The sequence below is a fragment of the Sarcophilus harrisii genome, chromosome 2 (genome assembly GCF_902635505.1).
Source record: "Sarcophilus harrisii chromosome 2, mSarHar1.11, whole genome shotgun sequence".
NCBI classification, from domain to species: domain Eukaryota; kingdom Metazoa; phylum Chordata; class Mammalia; order Dasyuromorphia; family Dasyuridae; genus Sarcophilus; species Sarcophilus harrisii.
In genome coordinates this window covers 551838729-551865704 of record NC_045427.1, presented here as the reverse complement: position 1 = coordinate 551865704, position 26976 = coordinate 551838729, and the positions used below count along the sequence as shown (strand labels likewise).

Genomic DNA, 26976 nt, shown 5'->3' with positions numbered 1-26976 from the left:
TATCAATTTTCTGGAATTGTAGATATTTATTGTATTGATCATAGTTCTTATAGCCTTCAAAGTTGTTTTGTTTTTCAGAGTTTTGTTATTATATAAATTATTCTCCTGGTTATATTCACTTCAGTCTCCATCAAAGTATAAAATTGTTCAATTTTATAATATTGATCTTATTGCATAAACTTGTTCTTTGGGTTCCACTTCCATCATCCTGCATCAGTGTATATAGATTTTTCTATGTCTTTTTAAAATCACTAAAAATCATTGATTTCCTCATTTTTATAGCATAATAGTATTCCATCAAATTCATATGCTATGACATATTCATCCAGTTCTCAATTGATAGACATTTCCTTAATTTTCAGGTTTTTGCTATTACATCAAGAGTTGTCATACACATTTTGGGGTATAAAGGACTTTCTCCTTTTTCATTCATTTTGGATATAGGCTTAGCAGTGCTAAAAGTCAAAAGTCACACTGTTTAGAACTGTGTATAGTTTCGAATTGCTTTTCATATTAGATATACCCATTAAAAATCCACTAACAATGCATCAATGTACCTGTTTTCCCATAACCTCTGCAACATTTTTCATTTTCTTTTTTTGTCATTTTTTCCACTCTGATGATTATGAGATAAAATCTCAGAATTCTTTCATTTGCATTTCTCTAATTAGTACCATTTTAAAGCATGTGTTTATAGCTGTTGAAAGTCTGGTTTTCTTTCCATGTACATTATCTTTTATATTCTTAGGCTATTTGTTAATTGGAGGAATGCTTCTTTTTCTTAAAAATTTGAAGCAATTTCTTGTAAGTCTTGGAAATGAGACCTTTCTCAGAGAAACATGCTTCAAAGATTTGAGTTTTTCCTTTTGGTTCTTTTAATGTTAGGTTTGTTGAATTTGTACAGAAATTCTAAATTTTATTCAATAAAAGTTATCCATGCTATTTTCTGTAATATTCTCAATCCCTGATTTGGTCATGAATTTTTTTCTATTTATATATCTAATACATAACTTTTAGTATGTTTCTCTAATGCCTTTATGATATGACTTTTTAATTTCTAGGTGATGTACCCATTTAGGGTTTATCTTTGTATTAGGTGTGAGGTATTGGTCCAAATTTAATTTCTTCCATACTTCTCTCCAAATTGTTTCCAAAGATTTTCTTTTGTCAATTTCTACTAGCTTGTACAAATAAAAATGAATAAATATTTAAGTTCAAAAGGAAACATATTACAGGGCACAGAGAGAATAAGAAGTATCAGGAAACTTGATTCTGCTAGCTGTAACTTTGAACAAATCATTTAGCCTCACTGAACCTCTCGTTTCCTCTTTGAAATGGGAGTAAAAAGACCTACTTTGCCTTCATCACAAGATTTCTATGATTAAATGAATTAAATTATTATTAAATTGAAAATTTATTGAATGAAATTAATTGAATGAAGAAAAAAATGTAGGTAAAAGTATTTTGAAAGCTAAAAAGCTTAAGCAATAATGATTATTAGTGCCCCAAGCTGAGAATTCATGAGGCAACTATAAAGCTTTTAAGTCATACTTGAACTCCGTTCTGAATTTATACATATCTATTTATGTAACTGAGCAGAACTGATGCACAAAACAGGGTAATGTGGGGCCCATGCTGGGGTTCAGCATCTGCATTTCCTGAGTGAGTGAGCAATGATGTAAATAAGCAGGATGTAGCAAGAACAAGAATAAGAAAGAAGAGGTGAAGGTTGCTATTATTAGCAGCAGAGAGAATCTGTGTTGTCCTATGACTCCAATCCCATTACCAAGGGATGAATATCATTCTTGGCCAGCCAAAAACCAAAAGCGGCTAATGTGAAAGGTTTGATTTTTCAGGAATCTTAAAAAAATTTGTTGTGATTTTTGCTTATTTAATTTAAAATGATTTAACTTTTAGTTTCACAAATTCTTTTTTTTTTTATTTAATAGCCTTTTATTTACAGGTTATATGCATGGATAACTTTACAGCATTAACAATTGCCAAACCTCTTGTTCCAATTTTTCACCTCTTACCCCCCACCCCCTCCCATAGATGGCAGGATGACCAGTAGATGTTAAATACATTAAAATATAAATTAGATACACAATAAGTATACATGACCAAAAACATTATTTTGCTGTATAAAAAGAATCAGACTCTGAAATATTGTACAATTAGCTTGTGAAGGAAATCAAAAATGCAGGTGGGCATAAATATGGGGATTGGGAATTCAATGTAATGGTTTTTAGTTATCTCCCAAAGTTCTTTCTCTGGGCATAGTTGGTTCAGTTCATTACTGCTCCATTGTAAATGACTTGGTTGATCTTGTTGCTGAGGATGGCCAGGTCCATCAGAACTGGTCATCATATAGTATTCACAAATTCTTTTTAAAAATTTATTTGGGTTTCAAAGAATCACAGAATGTCAGATAAGTGAGAGTTTCAACAGTACAATAAAACAAGCATTTATTAAGTACCTACTAAATGAAGAGCATTGTGTTGAGTCGGGGGAGATGTATCGATGTTGATAGAACTTAGAATGCACTAGGAGGATAGGAGATGAACACATCTCTTTGGGGAGGGAAAGATAACTATAACAGACAGAATTACATGATAAGTACATTTGTGAGTCATTTTTCAGTCATGTTACTCTTCATGACCAAGTTTAGGGTTTTCTTTTTTTTTTATGTTTTGCCCTGTGTTTTTTCCACTTAATAAAATTTTTTCCCAATTACTTGTAAGAACACTTTTATAAGATTTTGATTTCCAATTTTTTCTCATTCCTCTCCTTCCCTTAGTGCTCCCCAAGAGAGCAAGCAATCTGGTATAAGTTATACATGTACAAACATATTAAACATATTGCCACATTAGTCATGTTATGAAAGAATAAAAAAAAAGGAAAAGCCACGAGAAAGACAAAACAACTTCCACAAAAAAATAAAAATAGTATGTTTTGATCTGCATTCAGACTCCATAGTTCTTTCTCTGGATGCTGATAACATTTTCCATCACGAGATTTTTGGAATTGTCTTAAACCATTATATTTCTTTTTCTTTTTTTCTTCTTTATTTTTCAGGTTTAGGGTTTTCCTGGCAAAGACACTACAGTGATTTGCTCTGATAAGTATATTAAAGGACTAAAGAAGCAAAATTGCAATATGATATCTGCTGGGAAAGGTTGTTGCTAATTGGGGAACTATCAAGAAAGACTTCCTACAGGAGAGGACATTTGAGATGGGTTTTAAAGAAAAGATATGGGGGACAGCTAGGTGGCACAGTGGATAAAGCACCAGTCATGAAGTCAGGAGGACCTGAGTTCAAATCTGATCTCAGACACTTAACAGTTCCTAGCTGTGTGACCCTGGGCAAGTCACTTAATTAACCCCAAGTGCCTCATCAAAAAGAGAGAGAGAAAGAGAGAGAGAGAGAGAGAGAGAGAGAGAGAGAGAGAGAGAGAGAGAGAGAGAGAGATGAATTCAACATCCAAAAAGAAAGAGAGAAGATGTAAGATGTTCCACTTACATACTTACATAGAACACTATAAGCAAGGACACAAAGGCAGAAGGTGATGACAGAAAATGACAACTGGATGGTGCAATGGATAAAGCACTGGGTCCAGAATCATGGGAACTTGAGTTCAAATTTAACCTCAAACACTTACAAGCTGAGTCAGTCAATAAAAATTTATTGTGTTTATTATCCAGGCCCTGTGCTAAACACTGGAGAAATAAAAGGAGTCATTAAACCTCTCCTGGCTTCAGTTTCTTCACTTATTAAATCAGGATCATAATAGCATCTACCTCCCAGGTTTGTTGTGAAGATCAAATGAGATAATATTTGTAAATGCTTATTAGCACAGTACCTGGCATATGGTAGGTATTTAATTAAGGCACGTTCTTACCCTTTTTCTTCTTTTGCTTGCATATAGAATGATAGGAGGAGTGTAATATGAAAACAGGCAGAAAAGGGAGATATACTGTGGGTAGGGATGGCCTCTGACCCTTAATGGGCAGTTTCATCAACCCACAGGTGTGACTTTTGCAGAGATGGTGAATAAAGCTTTATTGAGCAAGACTGCTGGGGTTCTATGTGCCTCAAGTCAGGATTTCACCAGGTAAATATGGACTAGGAAAGACATAGGTGCTATATGCGAAGGAAGAATTACAGAGGTAGAAAGGTTAAAGAGTCTTTGGATCATAATGCATCATTGCAGCCTAGTGGAGAGAAAACAGTGAGAAATAGCTGAGCTGCCTAATGGTGCCTTGGCTATGGCATCAATCAGTCAAAAAACATTTATTAAGTACCTATTATAAGCCAAGCATTGTGCTAAATTTAACTTTGGGAATTCAAGTACAAAGAATGAAACAGTCCTTACCCACAAAAGGCTTATGTTCTGATGCACGTTTCAGAGATATAACAAGGTGGAGGTCATCCCAGGGAAGTCAGCATTATTCTAAACCTGTTCCCTGAGACCCAAGGGAAAGAAACTGAAGGGGCAATCAGCATAAGCCACTAGAGTTTTATCACCAGGACTATGAGTCTGAACTGACTTTGTCTTCTTTTAACTTGGGGAAGCAGAAGGAATGAAGTAAACTTTGATTATTGTTCTCCTGGGGTTGAAAGAGACTGAAGCCGTTTTGTATCTCAGTATAGAGAAACTTTACACTAAAATCTTATTATTTTTACCTCACCACTTTGACTATGTTCCTTCCTCTCTACTAACACAATTAGCATCCTAATTCAAAGCCTCTTTATCTCTTCCTGGACTTTTGTAGGAATTTCCCAATTGATCTCCCCACCTCAAGTTTCTCTCTATTCCAATCCATGCTTCACCCAGTAGACAAAGTGATATTCCTAATTACCAGTCTAAACATATAGGCCTTCCTTCCCCACCCCACAGCCCCCCTCCTACTAGCTCCAGGAACATTCAATCATTTCCAGTGCTCCAGAGAAAAGTGATAATTAGAAGTATTTGTGCGTCTGTTTATATACCTATTTGTATCTAATGGTTGTCATTTCTAGGGCAAGGGCAGGAAAAAGAAGAAGGAAAAAAGGGAAAAAAAGAAATTCATATGATAACCTTGTTGTATATTTAGAGGGAACAGCAAGTTGTACATGAGAAATTTGCATTTCATGAGCAGTCATCTTTTTTGTGTATGTACTGTGTTATCGAAATGTTACTTTTGTTCCATAGATTGAAAATAAAATAAATTTTAAAGATTCCAATGACTTCTTTTGCTTCTAGAATCAACTCTAAACTCTTCTATTTGCATTCACAAACTCACTCCATCCTACTTTTGATGTCTTATGATTCCCTTCTAAACACTCTACAACCTAGTCTTTTCTCTGTCCTTCATATATGGCATTCCTTCTTTATATCTATGCTTTTTCTCTGGCTGTCCTTCATACCTCATTCATCATCACCATCTTTTAGAATCACTATTCCTTCAAGATGCAATTCAAACATCATCTACCACATAAGAACTTTCCAAGTCCTCTGAGTTGCTAATTCCTTATCCAACCAGTTTATCTTTATCTGTTTTGTACCTACCTATATATGAGATATTGTCTCTTGTTTTAAATACAGATTTGTAAAACTTACTGTAGTTTTTCCTGCTGAGCAGTCCAGTTGCTGAGAGAGTGACTTTCTATTGCTATAAAGAGAATAAGGTTGTCTGTCTCTACAAGCAGCAGATTTTTTGGTCATTGGGAAATCAATTTCACCAATCCAATATGGATTCACACCTAAATCAGGAGAGAAAATAGAAAATATCAATGAAATAGTTCTCTTGATATATGAAGTTGAGTGAAAAACACATTCCATCTCAGTTTGTCTGTTGTTTCCTCATTCTTGGTTATGTACCTTGAGATAATCTGTTACTCCTGTATGACATGGAGTCTCTTACCTCTGTGTCTTTGTAAAAGTTTTCCCTAAATCTAGAATTTATCCCCTCCTTATCTCTGTCTCCTACAATCCCTACCTCCCTTTAATACTAAGAACAATTTCTCCAAAAAGACTTTCGTAAGTTCCTAGTGATAAATGTTCAACACCTGTTGATATAGTCTACTTTGTACAGTTATAGGTGGTGCAATGGATAGAGTGTCACATCTCAAGTCACAAAGACCTAGGTTTCTGCTAATTTACCTTTGTCTTTCTCATTAGAATGTATCCTCTTTGGGAGCAAATACTGTTTGAACCTTCCTTTGTACCTATTCCATGTAGTTCATTGCCTAGCATTGACTAAGGATTTAATAAACATTTGTTGATTGACTTAGAATGCTAAGTGAACTGGCTTAGTGCGGCCAACACAGTGTAGAATAGTATTCCCTATACTTTCATAAGTTTTCAGTGGGCATCCTAAGAAATAACCTCAGTTCTAAAATGTTCTTTCTAGATTCTTGACTTCAGTCCTACCAAGGGAAGGGAATATTTAGATAGCTCCTACTATGTGCTGGATAATATGTTAAATAATTTACAAACATATCATTTGATCTTTACAACAACCCTGAGAAGTTGGTGCTATTATTATCCCCATTTAGAGTTGAGATACTGAGGTAAACATAGTTAAGTCACTTGACTAAAGTCACACAGCTCATAAGTGTCTGAGGCTGAATTTGAATTTAATGCTTTTCTAATTCCAATTCTCTTCTTCCCTTTCATTATTCCACCTGTAGACTTTGTCTTTTCAGTAGCTGTCTCCCCAAGTCTAGAATGTTTTCTCTTTACCTTTTCTTCCTTTCTTATCCTGGCTTTTTTCAAAACTAGGTTCAAATACTACTTTCTGTAATAAGTCTTTCCTTTCCCCTCTCCTCATCTCCCAGTGCCTTCCCTATAAAATTATTTCCTTTTTACACTGTATATACTTTGTATGGGCACAATTGCTTGTGTATTGTCTTTATTAAAGTATAAGCTTCAAAGCAGAAACTTTCTCTGTCATCCCAGAACTTATTACAGGACCTAGTACATAGCAAGTGCTTATTAATATGTGTTGAGCAAATTCTATTACAATACACCTACTATATTCAACTGCCTCTCAGAATATTATATCTTTCTGCTCTCAGGTTTCCTCACTTCCCCCTCCATATATTCAAGTTCAAATTATCTTTCACTATTTGTTAACACTCTTGCCCAATAGTCTCCTGGCAGCTGGCCTTATCCCCTCAGATATGTACATATTTACAAATAAAATGGGGGTAAATGTAAGCCCTGTGAAGTACAGGGCTTTGGGCCATTTCCAATGAGCTATGAGTACTCATTGGGTGCTTTGGGCTAACAAAACAGGCCCTTTATTACACTCTTGGTCCAATGGTGTACTAATAAATATTTAACAACTGCCCACCCCCCAAAATGCACACACAATACAAATTTAAGTTTAATCTGCAATCGGCATGATTAATATTTTATCTATTACTATAGATAAACAACAGAACAATAAATCAAGCTCCAATTTAAAACTTTTGCAGATTCACAAGATGTAAATGCTCACATTGAAAAGTTAACTCATGGGGTTACAAAGAGACAGACAAAACTGAATGACTGAGTAACAGATAGCAAAACTTCACTGTGCCTTAGTTACATTTCTACTCTCATGAGCAAGGTTGCCTGGCTCCAGCACACCATTGCCCTAGTCCCATTAAGACTGCATAGAACACCTATATCAAAGAAGACTGAATCTTGAGCCTGAAGAAATACCAACTCAGCTTACTTTAGGGACAAAAAAAAATTCCTCTCTCCCTTTTTCTTCATCTCTTCAGAATAAGTGAAGTGAACTCTTTCTGGGACTTCCAATATAAAGAGCAGTGAGCACACCCACAGATTATGTGAGCCCAAACCTGGGCCTTGGACTCCTGCTGTCTCTTCTTTTTATGTTTTCTTTCCTGATCATAGACAATTGAACAGTAATAACTAAGAAAGATGCCTCCAGCCCTAAAGACATTCCCTCTGAAGTAGGAGGAGGTTTCTGCAACTACATCTTTCTTGGAGAAAATGACCACAAAAACGTATTAGCTCAAATCCACGTGTAACCAGAAGTTTAAAAACCTTAAGAACTTTAAGAGACTTGTAAAAACAGGGCAGATCTAAAGTAGTGAAATACCTTTTCACTAGTTCCAAAGTGTATTGGGTTTTAAAGTTTTAAGTATCAGCTTCCTAACAATACAATCAAAGTTACAGCTTTTTGTAATGTTCTCTCTAAAATATAATGTTCTCTGTTGAGGTTTTCTTGGGGTCTCTGGGGGCAGCCTTTGTTTCAGTTCAGTAATCACTACAAGTGCAGCCAGGTGTTAAAGTCCAAATCCTTTATTATCTCTTTCAAAATCCTATCTCCTTCACTTGGGGCCCGGCTAGTTTTCTGGAGGCCTTTGGGAGCGTTGATTTCAGTGGGGAAGTGAAGGAGGAGAGCCTGTCACCAAGCTGGTGTGAGATGGAATGAATCTGTCTGAGTCCAAGGGCTTATGCTCCAGCCTTCAGCCTCCAGCCTTCTGTCTGCTTGTCTCTGAATCTCTCTGGCTGAGGCTTCTAGCTTATATCCTCCACACTAAGTGCAAACCAATCATTATATCACTAGGAAATCATTATTTGCTGTAGGATTAAATCAATGATAAACTAGATTTAACCATTGACTCCTCAATTCCACTTAGTTCCTTGTTTCAAATTCTGGCCCATAACATCTCCTTGTAGGATTAAATCAATCATGCTGAACCATGCTAAATTATTTTTTTTAATTAATTAATTTATTTATTTAATAGCCTTTTATTTACAGGTTATATGCATGGGTAACTTTACAGCATTAACAATTGCCAAACCTCTTGTTCCAATTTCACCTCTTACCCCCCCACCCCCTCCCCCAGATGGCAGGATGACCAGTAGATGTTAAATATATTAAAATATAAATTAGATACACAATAAGTATACATGACCAAACTGTTATTTTGCTGTACAAAAAGAATCAGACTCTGAAATATTGTACAATTAGCTTGTGAAGTAAATAAAAAATGCAGGTGGGCATAAATATAGGGATTGCGAGTTCAATGTAATGGTTTTTAGTCATCACCCAGAGTTCTTTCTCTAGGCGTAGCTGGTTCAGTTCATTACTGCTTCATTGGAAATGATTTGGTTGATCTCGTTGCTGAGGATGGCCAGGTCTATCAGAACTGGTCATCATATAGTATTGTTGTTGAAGTATATAATGATCTCCTGGTCTGCTCATTTCACTCAGCATCATGAACCATGCTAAATTAGATAACTATTGCCTCTATCAATTCCACTGACTTAGTACCTTGTAAGAATCCTTTGTTTCAAGTTCAGAGTTCTGGCCCATAACAGTTTTTCATGTTTTAAGCATATTTTTTCTGTAAAGGAAATAAATAGCTTTCCCATACTGACACAGTAAATAAGACATTGAGCCTGGAATCAGGAAAATCTGAGTTTGAATCCAACCTCAAACACTAATTAAGTAACCAAATCACTTCACTCCTAGTCATCTCAATTCTTCATATAAGAAAAGAAATAGCAAACCACTCTAGAATTTTTGTCGAGACAACCCTATGAAGCAAGTACATGGGATAACAAAGAGACAGACAAAACTGAATGACCGAGCAACAGATAGCAAAACTTTACTACATGTTAATTACATTTCTATTTTATTTTGGGGGAGAACTTAGATATGAACCAAGCCTAATTTTTTGGTCATTTTTTCTATAGCTGTAGGGTAGAGACATAAAGAGCCAGAGACTATCAGAAAAGAGCTTGATCTTTCTCTTTAGAAACCATACTCCCCTCAATACGAGACCAGTCTGAGTAAACCCAGAACTAGCATCCTATTAGAGGAAAGAGCTCTGTCAAATACATTGCACCCACATTTATGACAAACATATAATATGTCTCCTCTCTAGGAGTCTACAGTGCTTGCTTGGTTATTCTGCTTGACTAAAGAAAATCATAGGCTTTGTAGCAAGTTGGCTTTAAGTTTTAAAGTCTCCATGGCAGGGAGGAACTGACTTACTGAAAAAGCAGTAAATTGAATGACTACGAAGAAGAAAGAAGGTGGGGGCAAGAAATCTATTGAACTAGATGATAACCTCAAAGTCTCTTTTCAGTTTTACCATTCTATATTTATTAGAGAAATAAATAATGCTAGTTTGCATACAAAAAGTGAATCTGAACAAATACTGCACTAAGTATGAACAATTTCCATTAGAAATATTATCCATGGCTAAAGCATAACTTCTTTTAGGATAAATACATATTTGTGAGGCTGAAATATAACCCTATCTTTAAAAAAAGATTTATGCTCAGAGAGTGTTGTGTATAAATATCCATGACTTAGCTACATCTTTTTTAAAGGATAGAATATACTAGGTATAGAAAAGAGATCAGAGCTCCCATTCAGGGTCAACCTTACTGGGGACTAAGGTGATGTAAAGCATCAGTTTTATAACTAAAGGCATACTAGTCATATGTGACATTGGCATTCAATGCCCCTTAGCAATGAGGTCAGCATCGTGGCTTTTCACCATCCCATCTGTTGCCTAAGCAACAGAGAAAAGAAATTCAAGATGCCCTCCTTCTCTTAGCTAGAGGGACTAAGGCAGGGAAGGGAAAAAGGCGTCTTTTAAGATGGCTGGGTGTTAAATACTGAAGCTAGAATGGGAGCAATCTTGCCTCATCAGAATAGGCCATCCTCAAGGTTGTGACTAGAGTCTGAAAACACTTAGCAAAGTTGGCAAGCTGGTCCTAGAGGTCAGCTTACTCAAAATGCGTTGGTCATCTCCAGCTTCCTCTCAGTGTTTGATCTGTGTTTTGGCTATATTCCTGTACCTTAGTGGGGATGGCAAAAGAAGAAAGCCAGAAAAATCAAAGAACTAACAAATGGTGCTTCTGGATGTGGCCCTCTACCCAAACTACAAAATATCTTAAGTCTTGAGGGAGCCATGATATTGGTCTACTTAGAAGAGAAATAGATTCTAACTTATCACAGCTCCAAGCAAATGTGCTACTTGTAAAACTCCTGAGAGTCTTTAGGTTTTCTTCAAGAATCAGATCAAGTACTTCTTTCTAGCAGCCCTTTTCTGTTCTCCCTAATTTCTAATACTCTTGTTATTCATTCATTTGAGTCTTGTCTAATTCTTCATGATCCCATTTGGGGTTTTCTTGACAAAGACACTAAAATGGTTTGTCATTTCCTTCTCCAGCTCATTTTACAGATGAGAAAACTGAGGCAAACAGAGTTAAGTGACTTAAGGGTCACACAGCTTGTTAAGTGTCTGAGGCCAGATTTAAACTCAGATCTTGCTGACTCCAAGCCTAGCACTTTGTCCACTATGCCACCTGGCTATCTTCTAGTGTTATTCTTTCTCAAAAAAATACCTCATATTTATTTTATACATACCTATGGATGTGAAGGTTTCTTTCCTCCTGATTGAATATAAGCCCCTGGAGGGCAGGGACTTTTATTTTTGTTTTTTTATTCCCAGTGCCTAGAACCTAGAAGGTACTTATTAAGTGTAGATTGATTATGGATTGTACCCAAAAGAGATATTTGTAGATGCATTGTCTCTAGTCTATTTGGAGGGTAGCCACTGTGTATTTGAAAGAACATAGGTAGAACTAAGTCTTCATTCCAGCTCCATTGCTTTCTAGTCATATAATTCATGGAAAATCACTTCTCCAAATTTCCCTTTCCTTTTGTGTAAAAGGAAAATAATAGCACCTGCCCTGCTTACTCCTCAGAGTTATTTTGAGGACTAGAGGAGATAATATATATGTGAAAACCCTTTTGTAAAATGTGAAAAGGCTTATACAAATGTTAAGATGTTATTACAGCATCTGTGATTCTTCCTCATGGGATGCCAATGAAAAGGTTTCCTTGAACACTCAATTGGTCCCACCTCTCTTAGCTGGAAACTTATCTTTATTTATCCCTGTCAGATTAAATAGGAGGAGACAGAAGATGAATCAATTAATGCAGATTATAGGAAATAAGAAGCAGACCAATTAAAATGACTTTTTTTGTATTTTATCCCTTTAATCACTAAAGACTAAAGGCACAGTACTAAGAAATGGTCAGTGGCCATAAGGAAAGCACACTAGATATTCGTTAGCTATATGACCCAATTAAGTCATTTAATATCTCTATATCGCAGATGATTCTCTCAAACTTGCCTTCTAAATTATAGGAGTGAAAGGAATGTCTCCTACCCTGAAGAAACCATAGATCCCTGCATGTTTTTCTCTTTTAGTAGCTTATCCAAATTCATGAATATCATGTAACCATGGAAGCTTCAAAGGGGTACTGACCATTTGGTAACCCACAAAGTCTCCTTTTCTCAACCCTATGCTAGATTTCTATGTAAACTATTCCATAAGAGTTTCTGGAGCCCCATTAGTACAGAAGATTCTGACCATATTGCTACTCAAATGATACAATTAGTTTTATGGCATTTGTGTCATTAAAGTCTTGAAATTAATTCAATTCTGGGTGATTGAAGAGTTAAAATTGTTCGGATTAAAGGTTCACATTTATATAGTACTTAACAATTTGCAAAATGTTTTCTTATAAAGCAAGCAGAACTAGTTGTATTATGTGAGGAACTTGAAACTCAGGGAGGTTATAACCAGTCCCACAGTTCCAGAGTAAATGGAAGAATTAGGTCTTTTAATTCCTGTAGATGCATCAAACATCTATATTCACTTTAACATATGAGACATGGCAACGGAAAGAAAAAAAGGACAATTTTATGAGTTCAAATATGTGTAAATCACCTTAAAATAGCATGGACATAAAATATTATGGACATTTCAAAATATTATGGACATTACTCCTAATATAAGTTCCAGTTTTTCCTTCTTGAGTACAAATTGAAGTAGGATGAATTTTTTTTTTTTTTTTTTTTTTTTTTTTAGGCAGCGAGGCAGTGCTGTGGATAGAGTACTGAGCCTAGAGTTGGGAAGGTTTAAGTTCAAATTTTATTTCAAACTCTGATTAGTTCTGTGACCCTAGTCAAGTTAAGAAATCTCTATCTGGCTCAGTTTCTCCATTTATAAAATGGAACTGATAATCGCATTAACATCATTGGGTTGTTTTGAATTTAAAATATGATACTTAGAAAGGCTTTTTCAGATTTTATGAAAATACTAACTTATCATCATTATTTTAAATTTTTTAATTAAAATGCATTTTAATGCTTTTTTTTCTATTAAGAGTAGCTCTTTTTGAATGTTGCAAAAGGCAAACAGTGAAGGAGAGGAAGCATTACTTTCAGAGGAATAAGGAACCCTGCACTTGCATATGATTATGTATGCAAAAAAACACAATTTCCCTTCCATCTTTATTTTGGTAGCATTTAAGTCCAAGCTGCTATGGCTTTGTTCCAGAGCAAAAATTTAGAGGGCACTGACATAGCATTTATAGTCCTTCAGCAGCAGAGAAAGAAGAAAGCTTAGAACCTAGTTAGCAAGATAAAATAAGAAGCTATGAAAAATCAGGTCTTTCACCCCCAGTAAGTCTCCCCCCAGCACTCTCTCCCTATTGTCCTTTCTCCCAACTACTTCTCAGCAGTAGTCTCTCTAGTCTCTCTAGTCTCCAGATTCAGATCTCCACCCCTATTTTTCCAGTTGATGGGCAACTTCCTCCAGCCTGACCCTAAGAACAGTTTATGGTATTTGTGGAGGGCATGAAAATGCCTACTCAAGGCTCCACAATTAAAAAAACACTGCACTGTAATATTCTCTCTAAAATGTAAGGTTCTCTCTTGAGGTTTTCTTGGAGTCTCTGGGAGCAGCCTTCCTTTCAGTTCAGTAATCACCACAGAGTAGCCAGGGGTTAAAGTCCAAAGTCCAAATCCTTTATTGTCTCCTTCAAAATCCTATCTCCTGCATTTGGGGCTCAGCTAATTTTCTGGGGGCCTTCCAGAGCCTTGGTTTCAGTGGGGAAGCGAAGGAGGAGAGCCTGCCACCAAGCTGGTGTGAGATGGAATGAATCTGAGTCCAAGGGTTTGTGCTCCAGCCTTCAGCCTCCAACCTTCTGTCCACTTGTCTCTGAATCTCTCTGGCTGAGGCTTCTAGCTTATATCCTCCACACTGAGTACAAACTCATTATATCACTGGGAAACCATTATTTGTTGTAGGGTGTGCTAGAATTGGCTGGAACCCTCTTGCAGAAGTCAATGGCTGAATTATCAGTATGAGCATTTTACACCTTACAAATATGCAACGGCTCCAAGATAGGGGGTTAATTTATTGTTTCATTGACTGACTTGACTTAGGAAAGTTATAGAGAAAATATTCATACAGATTAAATTTAAAAGTGTGTCCAGCTTACTCTCCCCCCTGCCTTTTTTTTTGGAGAATCAGTTGTTAAATGTTTATTGGCACATAACTGCTTTGGGATATAATTTGTCTAGCCTGATGATTTTATGTCCTGGAGCTATGTAGGAGGATGAGAGAGTTGTCTCTTCATGTCCCCCATTAAAAATAATTACTTAGGCTACAGAAATGTAATCAGCCTTTTTTCCTAGCTCTTGACCCAAGCATGTGAACATAATGGTTCAGATCTGGTATTACCTAGCCTTTATTGAAGGACAGTGAGAGAGAGGCTCCACTTCCTCCAAGTATGGCTGATTAATCCAATCCCTCATAAAATCCTGGAGAAAAATATTTTTTTAAAAAAAGTTAAACCAATAATATAACTTTATACTGCATTTTATGGTTAAATCGCTTTATAAAATGTATGATCATAGATTTTGAGCTGGAAGAGACCTCAAATGATTCAACTTTACATGTGAGTAACTGAGATGCTAATTGGTTAAATAACTTGGATAAGGTCATCCATATAGTGATAGAAGCAGAATTTGAACCCAGAGACACTGGCTCCAAATCAAGTGATCTTTCCCCTAAGGAAAAAAAAAATTCTCTAATTTTTCTAAAATCTTTCTAACATTTATAACATCATAGAAAGATGTTAAATGATTTGTCCAAGGACACACAGGTTCCAGCAAGAGGAACAAGGTCTCAATGTGGTCCTTGTTGCTATAGCTTCTAACGTTCACTCTACTGTATTATGTTGCCTCTCCAAGAAAATGAGCAGTTGTATTCTCTCTGCAGTAGAGCTGGAATTCTTGGCACTTTAATTTGAAAAAGGACCTCAGTGTCTGGTGTCTTACTCTTCCAGGTGAGCTTTAGAATCTTCCTAAGACAATTCAAATGGAAGTGATTCAGTTGCCTGGCATGACACTGGTAGACTGTGCAGCTTTCCGGGCATACAACAATGAGGTTAGCATAACAGCTCTGTAGACCTTCAGTTTGGTAGTTAGGCTAATATCTCTCCTCTCCCACACTTTCCTTTGGAGACTCCCAAACATTGAGCTAGCTCTGGCAATGCAAGTGTCAATCTCATTATCAGTGTGGACATCCCTGGAAAGTAATTGCCAAGGCAAGAGAACTTATCCACAGCATTCAAAATTTCACCATTTACTGTAACTGATGGTTCCACCTATGGAGTGATGGAGGACCTGTGTTTTCATAGTGTTAATTATTTGGCCAAAATGGGCACAAGTAGCAGAGAATTGATCCATACTTTGTTGCATCTCAATTTCGGAGTCTCCAATTCGTGCATAATCATCTACAAACAAAAAATTAAGCACCAATGCTCCCTCTACTTTAGTTTTGGTTTGTAGCCTTTTCAAGTTGAAGAATTTACCTTCATAGTGCAGTAGTTGACTTTGATTTGATCCATGTTTGTCTCATTGAAGGCCAATGTTGCCTCTCCAAAGAAATGAGGAGAGGGTCTAGAAGAGAGGGTTTAATGCAAAACTACCTCCATTCATTTTTTTTAAATCCATATCTCAAAGCAAAACTTATTTGTCATTTTATTCAAATTATGCATTATTGATAAATACAATCATTGTTTACATCATTTCCCAATTATAAGTTTTGTTGTCAGTCACTTTCAATCATCTCCAACTCTTTGTGGCATTATTGGGGATTTTCTTGCCATTTCCTTCTCTAGGTCAATTTAAAGATGAAGAAATTAAGGCAAATAGAATTAAGTGACTGGTTCAGGATTACACAGCTAGTATCTGAAGCCAAATTTGAACTCGAGTAAAATGAGATTTCCTGACTCCAAAGCTCAGCACTCTGTGCACTATGTCGCCACTTAGCAGCTCTCATGGGGAAGACAACACATTGTAAATCACAAAGGATTATCAGCATGTAAGCTATTACCATTATTATTTTTGTGCTTTTATTCTCTGTCATTCTGATCTGACATTAGATAATTTGCACATAGTAAGAATTAAAGACAAGCAAATAGATGGCAAGCTCCTTGAAGGCAGAGATTCCTTTCACATCTTTGTGCATTCCTTTTCCCTGAGATAATCACAACTCACATTTATGTAGTATTTTACATATTTTTGGAAGCAATTGGGGTCAAGTGATTTGCTGAGAGTCACACAATTACTAAGTGCCTGACCCTGTATTTGAACTCAGATCCTTCTGACTCCAGATCAGTGCTCTTGTTTTAAATTTTACAAGGCACTGCTCTATGAGGTTAAGCAAGTTGCCTGTGATCACAGAGCTGTCATCAGCAGTAGGGTCTGAACTCATTTCTTCCTGACTTCTCTGTATCATGCTGCCTTAATGACATCAGGCTATATCAATAATCAAGCACGTTTGCAGAAGATAGAAAGTTCCACTTAAAATGTTTCTGTAGATGCAGAGATTTTCTTTAAAAGAAGAGTCAGATATTTTATAATTAGCTCAATATATAACCCTTCCAAAAGGAAATATCAAATAAAGGGCCAAAATAATCAGTATAATTTCTGGACTTCGAATGTATAATGTCTGAAGCTATAGCTAAATGATATAGAACTGAAAGATTAGATAATAAAGATACTAGCTCAAATTCTGATAAATATTTTTATTGTGAGATAAGAGAATGTAAATGGCACAGGGGATAGTGTGCTAGGCCTGAAGTAAGGCAGACATCTCCCTCAGTTCAAATCTGGCCTCAGACACTTACTCATTATGTGACCCTGGGAAAGTCACTTAAGCCTGCTTGCCTTAGTTTCTTCATCTGTAAAATGAGTTGGAGAAGGCAATAGCAGAGTACTCTGGTATCTTTACCAAGAAAATCTCAAATAGGATCATGAAGAGTTGGATATAACTGAAGAACAATACTCTCTGTGAGGAAATAGAAAAAGTTTTTTTTTTTTTTTTTTACAGATGGAGAAACTGAGGTTCATAGACTTAAAATAACTTTTTCATCATCACATAAATATGTAGCAGAACTCATTCTTAGACTCAGGTTTTCTGATTACATATCTAGTTCTGCCTTCCCCTCCCCCAAAAACTTCAGAATCATAGAATACTAGATCATGAAGAGACTTTTGGAATTATCTGATTCAACTTCTGCATTTTATGTATGTGAGAATTAAAAATTAGATAACTGAATCCACAGTAGGACTAGAACCCAAATCCCTTCATTCTACATGCCATATTGTCTGCTACTCATGTTGATGTGGAGAAGGAGAGAGACAGAGAGAGAGAGAGAGAGAGAGAGAGAAACAGAGACAGAGACAGAGATAGAAAGAGACAGAAGAGAAAGACAGAGGCAGAAAGACTGAGACCAAGACAGACAGAGAGAGAGAGAGAGAGAGAGAGAGAGAGAGAGAGATCACAACTTAGTGAGTCACTTACATAAACTCTACATGAGGTAAGGATCTCATTGTTTCAGTCTTGCAGAGTCCTTACTATAAATATGTCTGTGAGATTCATTTGCATTGACTATCATAAAGCTAAGCCACAATAGCCACAGTTGTACAAACTTGAATGATGTCACCACTTAGAGCCATTCCTAGAATATCTGATACATGGGGGAACTCAGGTGAGGATAACTGGAGGAGAAAAAGAGCTTGAGGCTGTGCCCAGGTACTGACACCGACCCAGCTTTGGATACTGGGTGTCATTCAAGGTATAAATTCCCAAAAAGGGGAAGCTAAATCCTTTACAGATGATCTCATTTAATTCTCACAATAACCCTGGGAGGTATATTTTCTTATTATCCCCATTTTACAATTGAGGCAGATAAAACTTAAGTGACTTGCCCAGAATCATACAGTAAGTGTTTGAGACTCAGGTTTTCCTGATTTCAGCCCTCATGCTTTAGCTACTGCACCACCTAGTTGCATCTGGAACCTATTGTCTAAACCCAATAGTATAATGTAAGTACTTTATCCCAATCCACTACAGTTTCACTGATGGAGCAGTAGGGGAATGTGACTCTTAGAGATGGGTTTGGTAGTGATAGGACTCTTGGGAAAGGAGGCATTTTGAAGGATGGGGATAAGATGGGATCATCATGCCATTCTGGCTCTTATCCCCATCCTTCAAAATGCCTGCTTCTCCTGGTAGCACTTTGGAATAAAGCTCTAGTCACCCCATATAGTTATGGCTTTGTCACAATCAAAAAATTAGAACCAGGAGTTAAACACAAGGCAAAGTTAGCAAAGCTATTTGAAGTGCCACTTACTTGTTGAGTTGCTGCGTGTCCTCTGGCCAGTGGTTTTGGGGTGCAGGAAACTGTTATTTTGGGCTTCCAGTTTACTGGACTTTTCTCTAGAGGTAGCTGTTGAAGATTCCTGCAAAATAATCCCAATATCATTTCAATTAATTATTTAGAGCAAGCTTGTTGTCCTAATTAGCTTTATCATAAAGTATGCAATTAGTTATGACAAGGATCAGCCAAGAAGATGGATCCATCAAGAAATCGTTGTTGCTTGTGACAATTCAAAACTTAGGTCCTTTCGAGAGGATACAAGTGAACAACCTTGTTTTTGTACAGAGAGGTTCTTATTCCAGCCCTCCAACTCCCTCTTAGAATGTAAGCTCTTTGAGACCAGGAATCCTACTGTTGTTTTTTTTTTTTTTTCATTTTTGTATCCTCAGAGCCTAACTAATATATGTAGCGCCTTACACTTAAAAAATCTATGTGGAGTTGAATTTCAAGAAAAAAAGTAGCCAATCATATTTACTAAGAGAAACAGAGAGATAGAGACAGGCAGAGAAAGTGATAGAAATAGAGACAGAGTCAGAGAGACAGAAAGAGACAGAATAGAGAGATGGGACACAGTAGGTAAGAGCATAGGTCCTCAAGTCGGGAGGACCCAAATTCAAATATGAGTTCAGACACTTGCTAGCTATGTGATCCTGAGTAAATCACTAAACTCTGTGAAAGAGAGATGAAAAGAGAGGGGGAAGAGAGGAAGAAGGAGAAAGGAAGGGAGAGGGGGAAGAGAAAAGAGAGGGAGAGAAGGAGGGAAGGGAGGGAGAGAAGGAGAAAAGGGAGGGAGAGAAGGAGGAAAGGGGGGGAAGAAGGAAGGAAGGAAGGAAGAGGGAGGGAGGAAAGAAAAGAGTCCTAAACTAGGGATCTTTAAGATCACATAATTTTAAAGTCATATATAGTAATCATAAGTCAAATTCCTTCCTTTTAAAGGTGAATCGGTAGATTTGAAGGTGTGAATTCAAATCTATTCCAAAAACTACTTAATTGGTGTGTATGTAAGACATTTTAGAGATTATCTTGTCCAACATTCATTTTACATATGGGGAAACTGAGAACCAGATTTAGTCAAAGTTATAGATATAGTAAAGCTCAGTGTATGGTTTTCACTAGATCCCACTCCACAAAACTTCAAAACTGGGCTTTTTCCTCTCAACCATGATTTGGCATCAGAATCAAATGAAATAATCCAAGTGCTTTGATGTAACTTTATATCATTATGGATATATACATACATACATGCATACATATATATATATATATATCATTATTATCATTATACTCTTAGTCATGTCATTTCAGTCAGTAGCAGAAAAGTAAGCTACAAGAACAATATCTAGTATTTGTAGAGCATTCTAAGGTTGCAAAGATATATATATATATATATATATATATGTATATATACAAAGACACACATATGCATATGTCTGGTTTACCTTATATATTCATGCATGTATATACATGTGTGTCTATGCATATATATAGGTATATATATGTGCATTTGTAACGTACTTACATGAATATATATTATTAATGTATCTGATTGACACAGGTTAGGTAGCTTGCCTAGGTCATACATTGTTAGAATTTAGATCTTCCTGCTTCCTGATTCCTGATTCCTATTCACTGTACCACCTAACCGCCTCACATATTTATATCTATACATCTATCTATATCTGTGCAGACATATCTTTATCTACCTGTTATTATTTTACTTAATACTGATAACACTGTGAGATAGGTATTATCTTAATCTTGCTGCCTTTCTGTAAAATGGTAATTCTTTCAATTGTTCCTGTAGTGACCCACCAAGAGTTCTAATTTCCTATTTGTAAAATAAAAGGGTTCAACAAGGTGATTTTAGTTTGACCATTTTCTAACTCTATGAACTGATTCAGAAATAATCCAGTGTCTTTCCATATGTAACAGGATACAAACCAGTCTGGAGAACTGGAGAACTGAGGACTCACTCTCCTTTTTCAACACCAGATGGCACTACCAAGTCAAACAAAGCAATCTATTCACTTAGGCCAAACTTTAATTCTGTGGATTCTTAAAAACAGATTCCATTTTTTGAAAGTTAGTGGATTAATTGACCAAAGATGATTTTTGGAACCACGTTCCATTAATTAATTACAGGAATTTCATAGGGTCAGTTCATGATCCTTTATTCCACTATTGAAATACAATTATATAATCACAGACTTTTAGGCAACTAGGTGGTATAGTGAAAAAAATGTCTGGGCCTGGAGTCAGGACTACCTCAATTCAGATTCTAGCCTCAGGCATTTACTACCTGGGTGGTCCTGGTCAAATCACCTATCCCTGTTTTTGCCTCAGTTTCCTCATCTGTAAAATGAGCTGGAGAAATAAATGGCAAACTGTGGTGTTCTCTTCTTTAGAATATAATGGTTCTCTCTGAGAGCAGGTTTCTTGTCTCTATCAATTATAATGACTTAATAGCTTGTAAGGACTCTAACAGCAAAACACCTTAGTATCTCTGCCAAGAAAACTCTAACTGAGGTCATGGGGAGTGGAATACAGCTGAAACTATTAAAAACCAACAACAAACAAGTTCGAGGCATTATACCAGTATTAGGTATGGTGAGGGGGGTTGAAAAACAGTATCTGCCCTCAAAGAGCTTACATTTTACGAGACCCTTTAATATATCTAACTATAGGTATTATTATCATCTCTATTTTACAGATTAGAAACTGAGACTGGAGATATTGAACTACTTGACTTGGGTTCACACTGCTAGTAAGTATCAGAAATGGAATTCAAATGTTTGTCTTTCTGATTCCAAGTCCAAAATTCTGCTATTCTCCATTAGAACTCAAGTCTCCTTTCACCACCCACTCATATAAATAAACACTCCCTTGTTCCATGTCTTCCAGTATAAGTAATAGTTTGGGTAGGTAAATAAAAAGCTGGATTTCAACTGCTACTTGTGTCCTACCCATCAGGAACATGAACAAACTAGAAAAATAAAGCTTAGCAATTTGTTGTATTAGTATTGCTCTTGCTTGCAAAATTTCCTTTAAAATATTTTTTCCTAATGATTATAAAGTTAGTTGAGTTATTTTTTTTTTTTGGCTTTTTTCTGTGTAAATAGCAAGTTAGTTATAAAGTTCAAATGCCAATCAATCAATAAATATTTATTAAACCCCTACGTATATTATTTAGGCAGTGTGCATGTGTGTATATGTGTATATATGTTTATACACAATACATATACATATGTATGTATATATGTGAATATATACTATAAATATAAAAATATGTATACATGCATTACACACATGTATTTGAACACATAAGGGATATGTGTGCATATGTGTATGTGCATGTATGTATACACTGGATGTCACTGGATAGCAGTGACTTAAGATGGGCAATGAGCCATGTCAGTGACATAGTCCTATATGAGGTACATTTCTAGAAGAATATGATATTAGGGAATAGAGTAGGACAGAGCTTGTAAAACTCTCCCCCTCTAGGTCAACCTATAGACTGTCTGCAAGTACCCACCGGATCAGAACTTTTCTATATGCTCAAAGTGTCAAGGAATGGTCAATACTGTTTAAATTATCTGGATACTTTTGTAATATGAATAGTACCTAAGATGTTATAGCTGTGGTATAAATTATCTTACTATATAATTCCTATGGGAACAAAAGGTTACATTTTAACATGAATTAGAGGGAGATACAAAATAAATTCAATCCATGTTTCTTGAAAGTTTTAAGCCTCAATAAAACACATAGAAAGTTTTTTGACACCTCCATTTGGGACAAAGAGGGTATAGCCAATTACCTCAAAGAAACACTTATCAAGATTAATAAGAGAGTTCTGAAAGCATAGAAATAGCTTTATGTACACAACCTAATTTGGTCCACAAGATACCCCATATGGTATGAAACATAAATATTATCAAGGACCACTTTATAAATAAGAAAACTGAAGCTCAGAAAGGTCCAAGAACTTTCTCAAAATCACACAGCTGATTGGTGGCAAAAATCAAGATGTGAAGCTAGGTCTTCTAAAGCTATGTCTATTATTCTTTCACACTTACCCTGTTTTAGCCACATAAGCCCTGATATAAGCTATGAAAACAAGGGGAAATCTGCTTCCTCTTGGATGACCAAAAAACTCTTTATTTTTCATTAAAAAATGTATTTCACCCCCAGTACAATATGTTTTAGACATGAAAAGGCATGCTCTCAGTAGAAATTCTAGGAAATAGTAGGACAAACCCTGTGTTCAAGTTCCATTTCTATCTAGCTGTGTGACTTGGAGGCAAAACATTCAGTCTTCTCTGGACTTCAGTTTCCTCCTCTAAATAAAAAATGGTCTCTAAGATTCTTTAGCTCAGAATTCGGAATTTATTTTTCAGATGAAAATGAGTCCTATAAGTCTGAGCTAAATGATGAGTGTGTCTAAGTTGCTACAAGGACCTCTGCCTCTACAGAATATATAATGTCTGAGAATGATTGGAAAGAGAAAGTGCTAATGGAGTGAAATGTCTGTCCTTGGCTCAGAGTGATGCTTGGTCACATTCATGGAAAATGTGTTCTGGTTGGAATAGTCATACATCAAAGAGTAAGTGCAAGATCCCAGCTAACACGTCAATAGTTTTATGCTTTCCACTGACACAAAGGTCTTCTATACCATCCTTCAGAATTAACACTGGCTACATGAGCTGAGGTTTGGTCATTGGTAGTGTTGATGGATTGTGGTGAAGGTGGGTGGGGAAGAGAGTACTTCCAAACCAGATTTTTCCCTCATTCTTTTCTGAGACCAAGAAATCTCAGGTTTAGGTAGTTGTCTTGTGGGTCTAAAATTCCTGTGCTTACCTCATTGGCAATCCCTAAATTGACCAAGCCCGTTGCTGACTGAATGAGAGATTTCGATTCCTGGCTGGAGAGTTCCTTAGGAGATTGTCCGTTAAGTGTCAACAGCTCATCTCCTGGTGCTAATCGGCCATCTCTAAGAGTAGGGAAAAAAGCATGTGATGATTCCCATTGAATCTACATAGTGGACACCAGAACTCAGTTGGTTGAGATTCTTGATGGCTCATATCAAATTTGACTTTTCTTGAAAATATATTGGTTTATAAGAGAACAAAATCATGATTCTATAGCTGGAAGGGACTTCAGAGGCTCTCTAGCCCAAGTTAAACTTATTAGGTGATCTGCCCAAGACCACACACATAAACATAAGAGATAGGATCTGAATCTGAGACCTAGAACCCCAAAGTCAATGTTATTTGTCATTGTATCGCTCCCCACTTTGAGATATAGTCACATTATCAGAACTCAAAAGGATCATTAAGATCATCTATTCCAACAACTTTTAACAAATAAAAAATGGAAGTTGAGGAAAGTTAATTGGTCATCTAGGTTGGAAGCACTGAGGCAGAATTTGAACCCAAATCCTCTGACTCCAATGCCTATATACTTCCTTTTATATCACACTATCTCCCTGTGTGGACATTCAGACATTGAAGAAAGAATAATGGGACTTTTAGGCTTTGCAAGTTCAATTTAACTATTTCTTCTAGTATCAAGGCACTTTCTATGCCCTAGTCAAATTGGGTCATGGAATAGTTAATTCAACTATATTCACTTACGTTCATTGATCAAGTCACTGTTCAAATTAGTCACATAGCAACCAGTTTTAATCATTGAAACAGCTGAGATGAATGAAATAATCACATTTTAGTCTAGTCAAAAAAAATCATAGACTATTAGAACTCCTAGAGACTCTAAAGTTAATCTAATCTTACCAAGAGTGTATTTCAGCTCTCCAGGGGGAAAAGCATGCATAATACATTTTTTTCCAGATTTCATCTGAATTATTTAAATATTTCCATAGCCTCATTAGGTTTAGACAATTAACAAATCAATAATGCAAAGCTTTCTTTATAGCATTTGCCATAGGAGGACATAAAGGTAAGGTAATTAGAGGTAGGGCAGGGGAGGGTCACTAATTAGCAATAGATCTTACATTACAAACCAGGTGTCCATTCCTATTCTGGCTTTATAATATACCACACTTTAAGTGGTGCAGCCATTATTGGACATCATCAGAAAGCACACATGGTCATTGTCCATTTCTTCTTTTAGTCAAGATTATGTGAGTAAAAATTCTAGTCCTGAGGTAGAGACATAAAAGAGGACCCGTTTTTCACTTTTTTCATGATGCAGTCTATTCTGTCCTAAAATTAAAGAAGAGCCCAACTCCCAATTCTATGTGCTCTGCTTTAAAGAAAAGCAGTCTATCTGAAAGCCAAAACACACCAAAAGGAAAATTGAAGAATGATTATTCACTTTTATATGGGAGGGGTTATCCCATGGCTCCTTTCAAGTGTGAGCTCCCTGGAGAACACATAAGTATTTGTTTACAGAACTACTTGACAGCAAAGATCAAGGGGCAGAAAGACTTAAAGCTAAATTGCCAGGAACCCCTGCCAAAGCTCGATCTTACTAGTTTCCCTTCCCACACTCTACATGGGCTGTTCCCTGATTTCACCCTTGCCCTCTCCTGTCTCAATGTATTCACCCAGGATTCCCCTTCTTCCCCCCTTAACATGTAATGTCCTCTTCTCTGCATCTGCTAAAGTCCTCTTCTTTCCTTCTCCTCCATAAAGGGTTCCATTCTCCTATCACATTTCATTTTATGTATTTAGTGGACAATGCCTGAAAGACCTAGATTCATGTCTGTTTTTGACACATACTGATTGTGTGACCCTGGCAAGTCAATGAACTTCTAGTGTTCTAGACAACTCTCTAAGACTTAAAAGTTACTGAGAAGGTACTGACCTAGAATGGAAAAGGGAGTTTTCTCACCTGGGAGTTTCCTCCTTCAATGAAATCATATGTCCAGTGCCTATTGCTTTAATGCTTTAACCCTTTTATTGAATTATAAGCTAAATATAGGGGTAGGAATAGCATCATTTTTCATCTTTGCATTCCAGATCATTAGTGTGCCAGCTTCTGATATACAGTATATTTACACACAACTTTTCAGAAATTCTTTTATGAACTTATGCATCATGGGCTAGGCACTGGACCAAGTGTGCTAGTTCAGATATTCTGTGACTATTACTAAGACATACCTGTACAGTAAACATATTGTTGTTGATCAGTAGTTTCAGTCATGTTTGACTCTTCTTGAGCCTGTTTGGAGGAGATTTCTTGAGGTCTAAACATACCCCAAGAGATTAGTGGATAAATTTTAGGGAGCATATAAATTTGAATGGGAAAAAATTACAACTATTTTTACTTTCCTTTAGCTTCCTCTATAACTCTATGTATATTTTCTTTGTGCATTTAAAAACAAAAGTAGCCATAGACTTTACTAGACTAACTGCCAAAGAGGATCCATGTCACCAAAAAACAAACCACAAAAACAAAAACGTGAATAACTTCTGCAACACTGCCTGAGCACATAATTCTTTAATCTCCTAAATTCCAATAATCTCCCAATTCAATAATGTCTTAGGCTATGCCATCTCATGGAATTATATCACTGCCAAGATCCTGAAATTCAAAATTCTACTCCTAGCTATGACTCCCTATCCTTTTCTCTCTCGCTAAGCTTGAGCTTCACCCTTATTAAAGCTCCAATCTGTTGATTTCTTCCAATCTATCAGTCTACTCTCAATATTTAGGATCATAAGATCACAGATCTCATGCAGAATGGAATTTCAAAGTTCATCTTACAGGTGAGGAATGGAGAACTGGGAAAGTTAAGATCATACATATGAGAATCATAGTTTTCTGACTTCAGAGTTAATACTCTTTGTCATTGTACTACTCTGCTTCATTTGCCTTCATATATATAACTTTGACCTCATGAAATTTCTTCTTTTATTATTTGCTACCCTAGAATCTACCTTTCATACCCTTGATCTGTTATTCTTGACCTGGATAATCCTCATTATATGATTCTTTTTAACATATACCAAAAAGTTATTGCTGGTGGATATAGTGAAATTGAGCTGATTTTGCCTATGTCAAATGCATGCTCCTCATGGATCCTCACTGCTGCCTGGAAATCCTACTTCGCTTTTATTGGTTCTCTAATGCATTCCCTCAGCAATTATTTCAAACTTTTTATTTATTTAAGTCACCCCCCCCCAGTTGGTTGTACCCTTTAACACCTATCTATTAGTAGGGGATTTGGCTTCCTACTTTACTATAACAGCTGTAACCATTTCCCAGAACTTCTCAATATCATCATTCACTATTTCTCCTTCCTTCTTATCACAAAAGAAAAGGTATCCCCTTCTTCACTAAGATTATTAATTCCATCTACATTCTTGATGTCATTCTCTTCCTCAATCATCAACATCTTTCTCTAGGATCATAGATTTCAAGATAAGAATGACCATCTAGTCTGATTCCTTCATTTTA

General features: G+C 36.3%; 1 protein-coding gene across 5 annotated transcripts in view; it reads right to left on the bottom strand.

The window, feature by feature from the left end:
* Positions 1-26976, bottom strand: part of IL16 (interleukin 16) — a 162075-nt gene that overhangs the window by 50364 nt on the left and 84735 nt on the right. For 4 of the 5 annotated variants that reach the window (XM_012542097.3, XM_031955651.1, XM_031955652.1 and 1 more), the window contains 3 exons: positions 23413-23545; positions 18526-18634; positions 5601-5743 (listed from right to left, as the gene is read on the bottom strand). In XM_012542097.3, the coding sequence (XP_012397551.2) occupies positions 5601-5743; positions 18526-18634; positions 23413-23545 (385 nt within the window). The remainder of the gene's footprint in view (positions 1-5600; positions 5744-18525; positions 18635-23412; positions 23546-26976) is intronic. The other variant, XM_031955653.1, reaches the window with a different exon arrangement.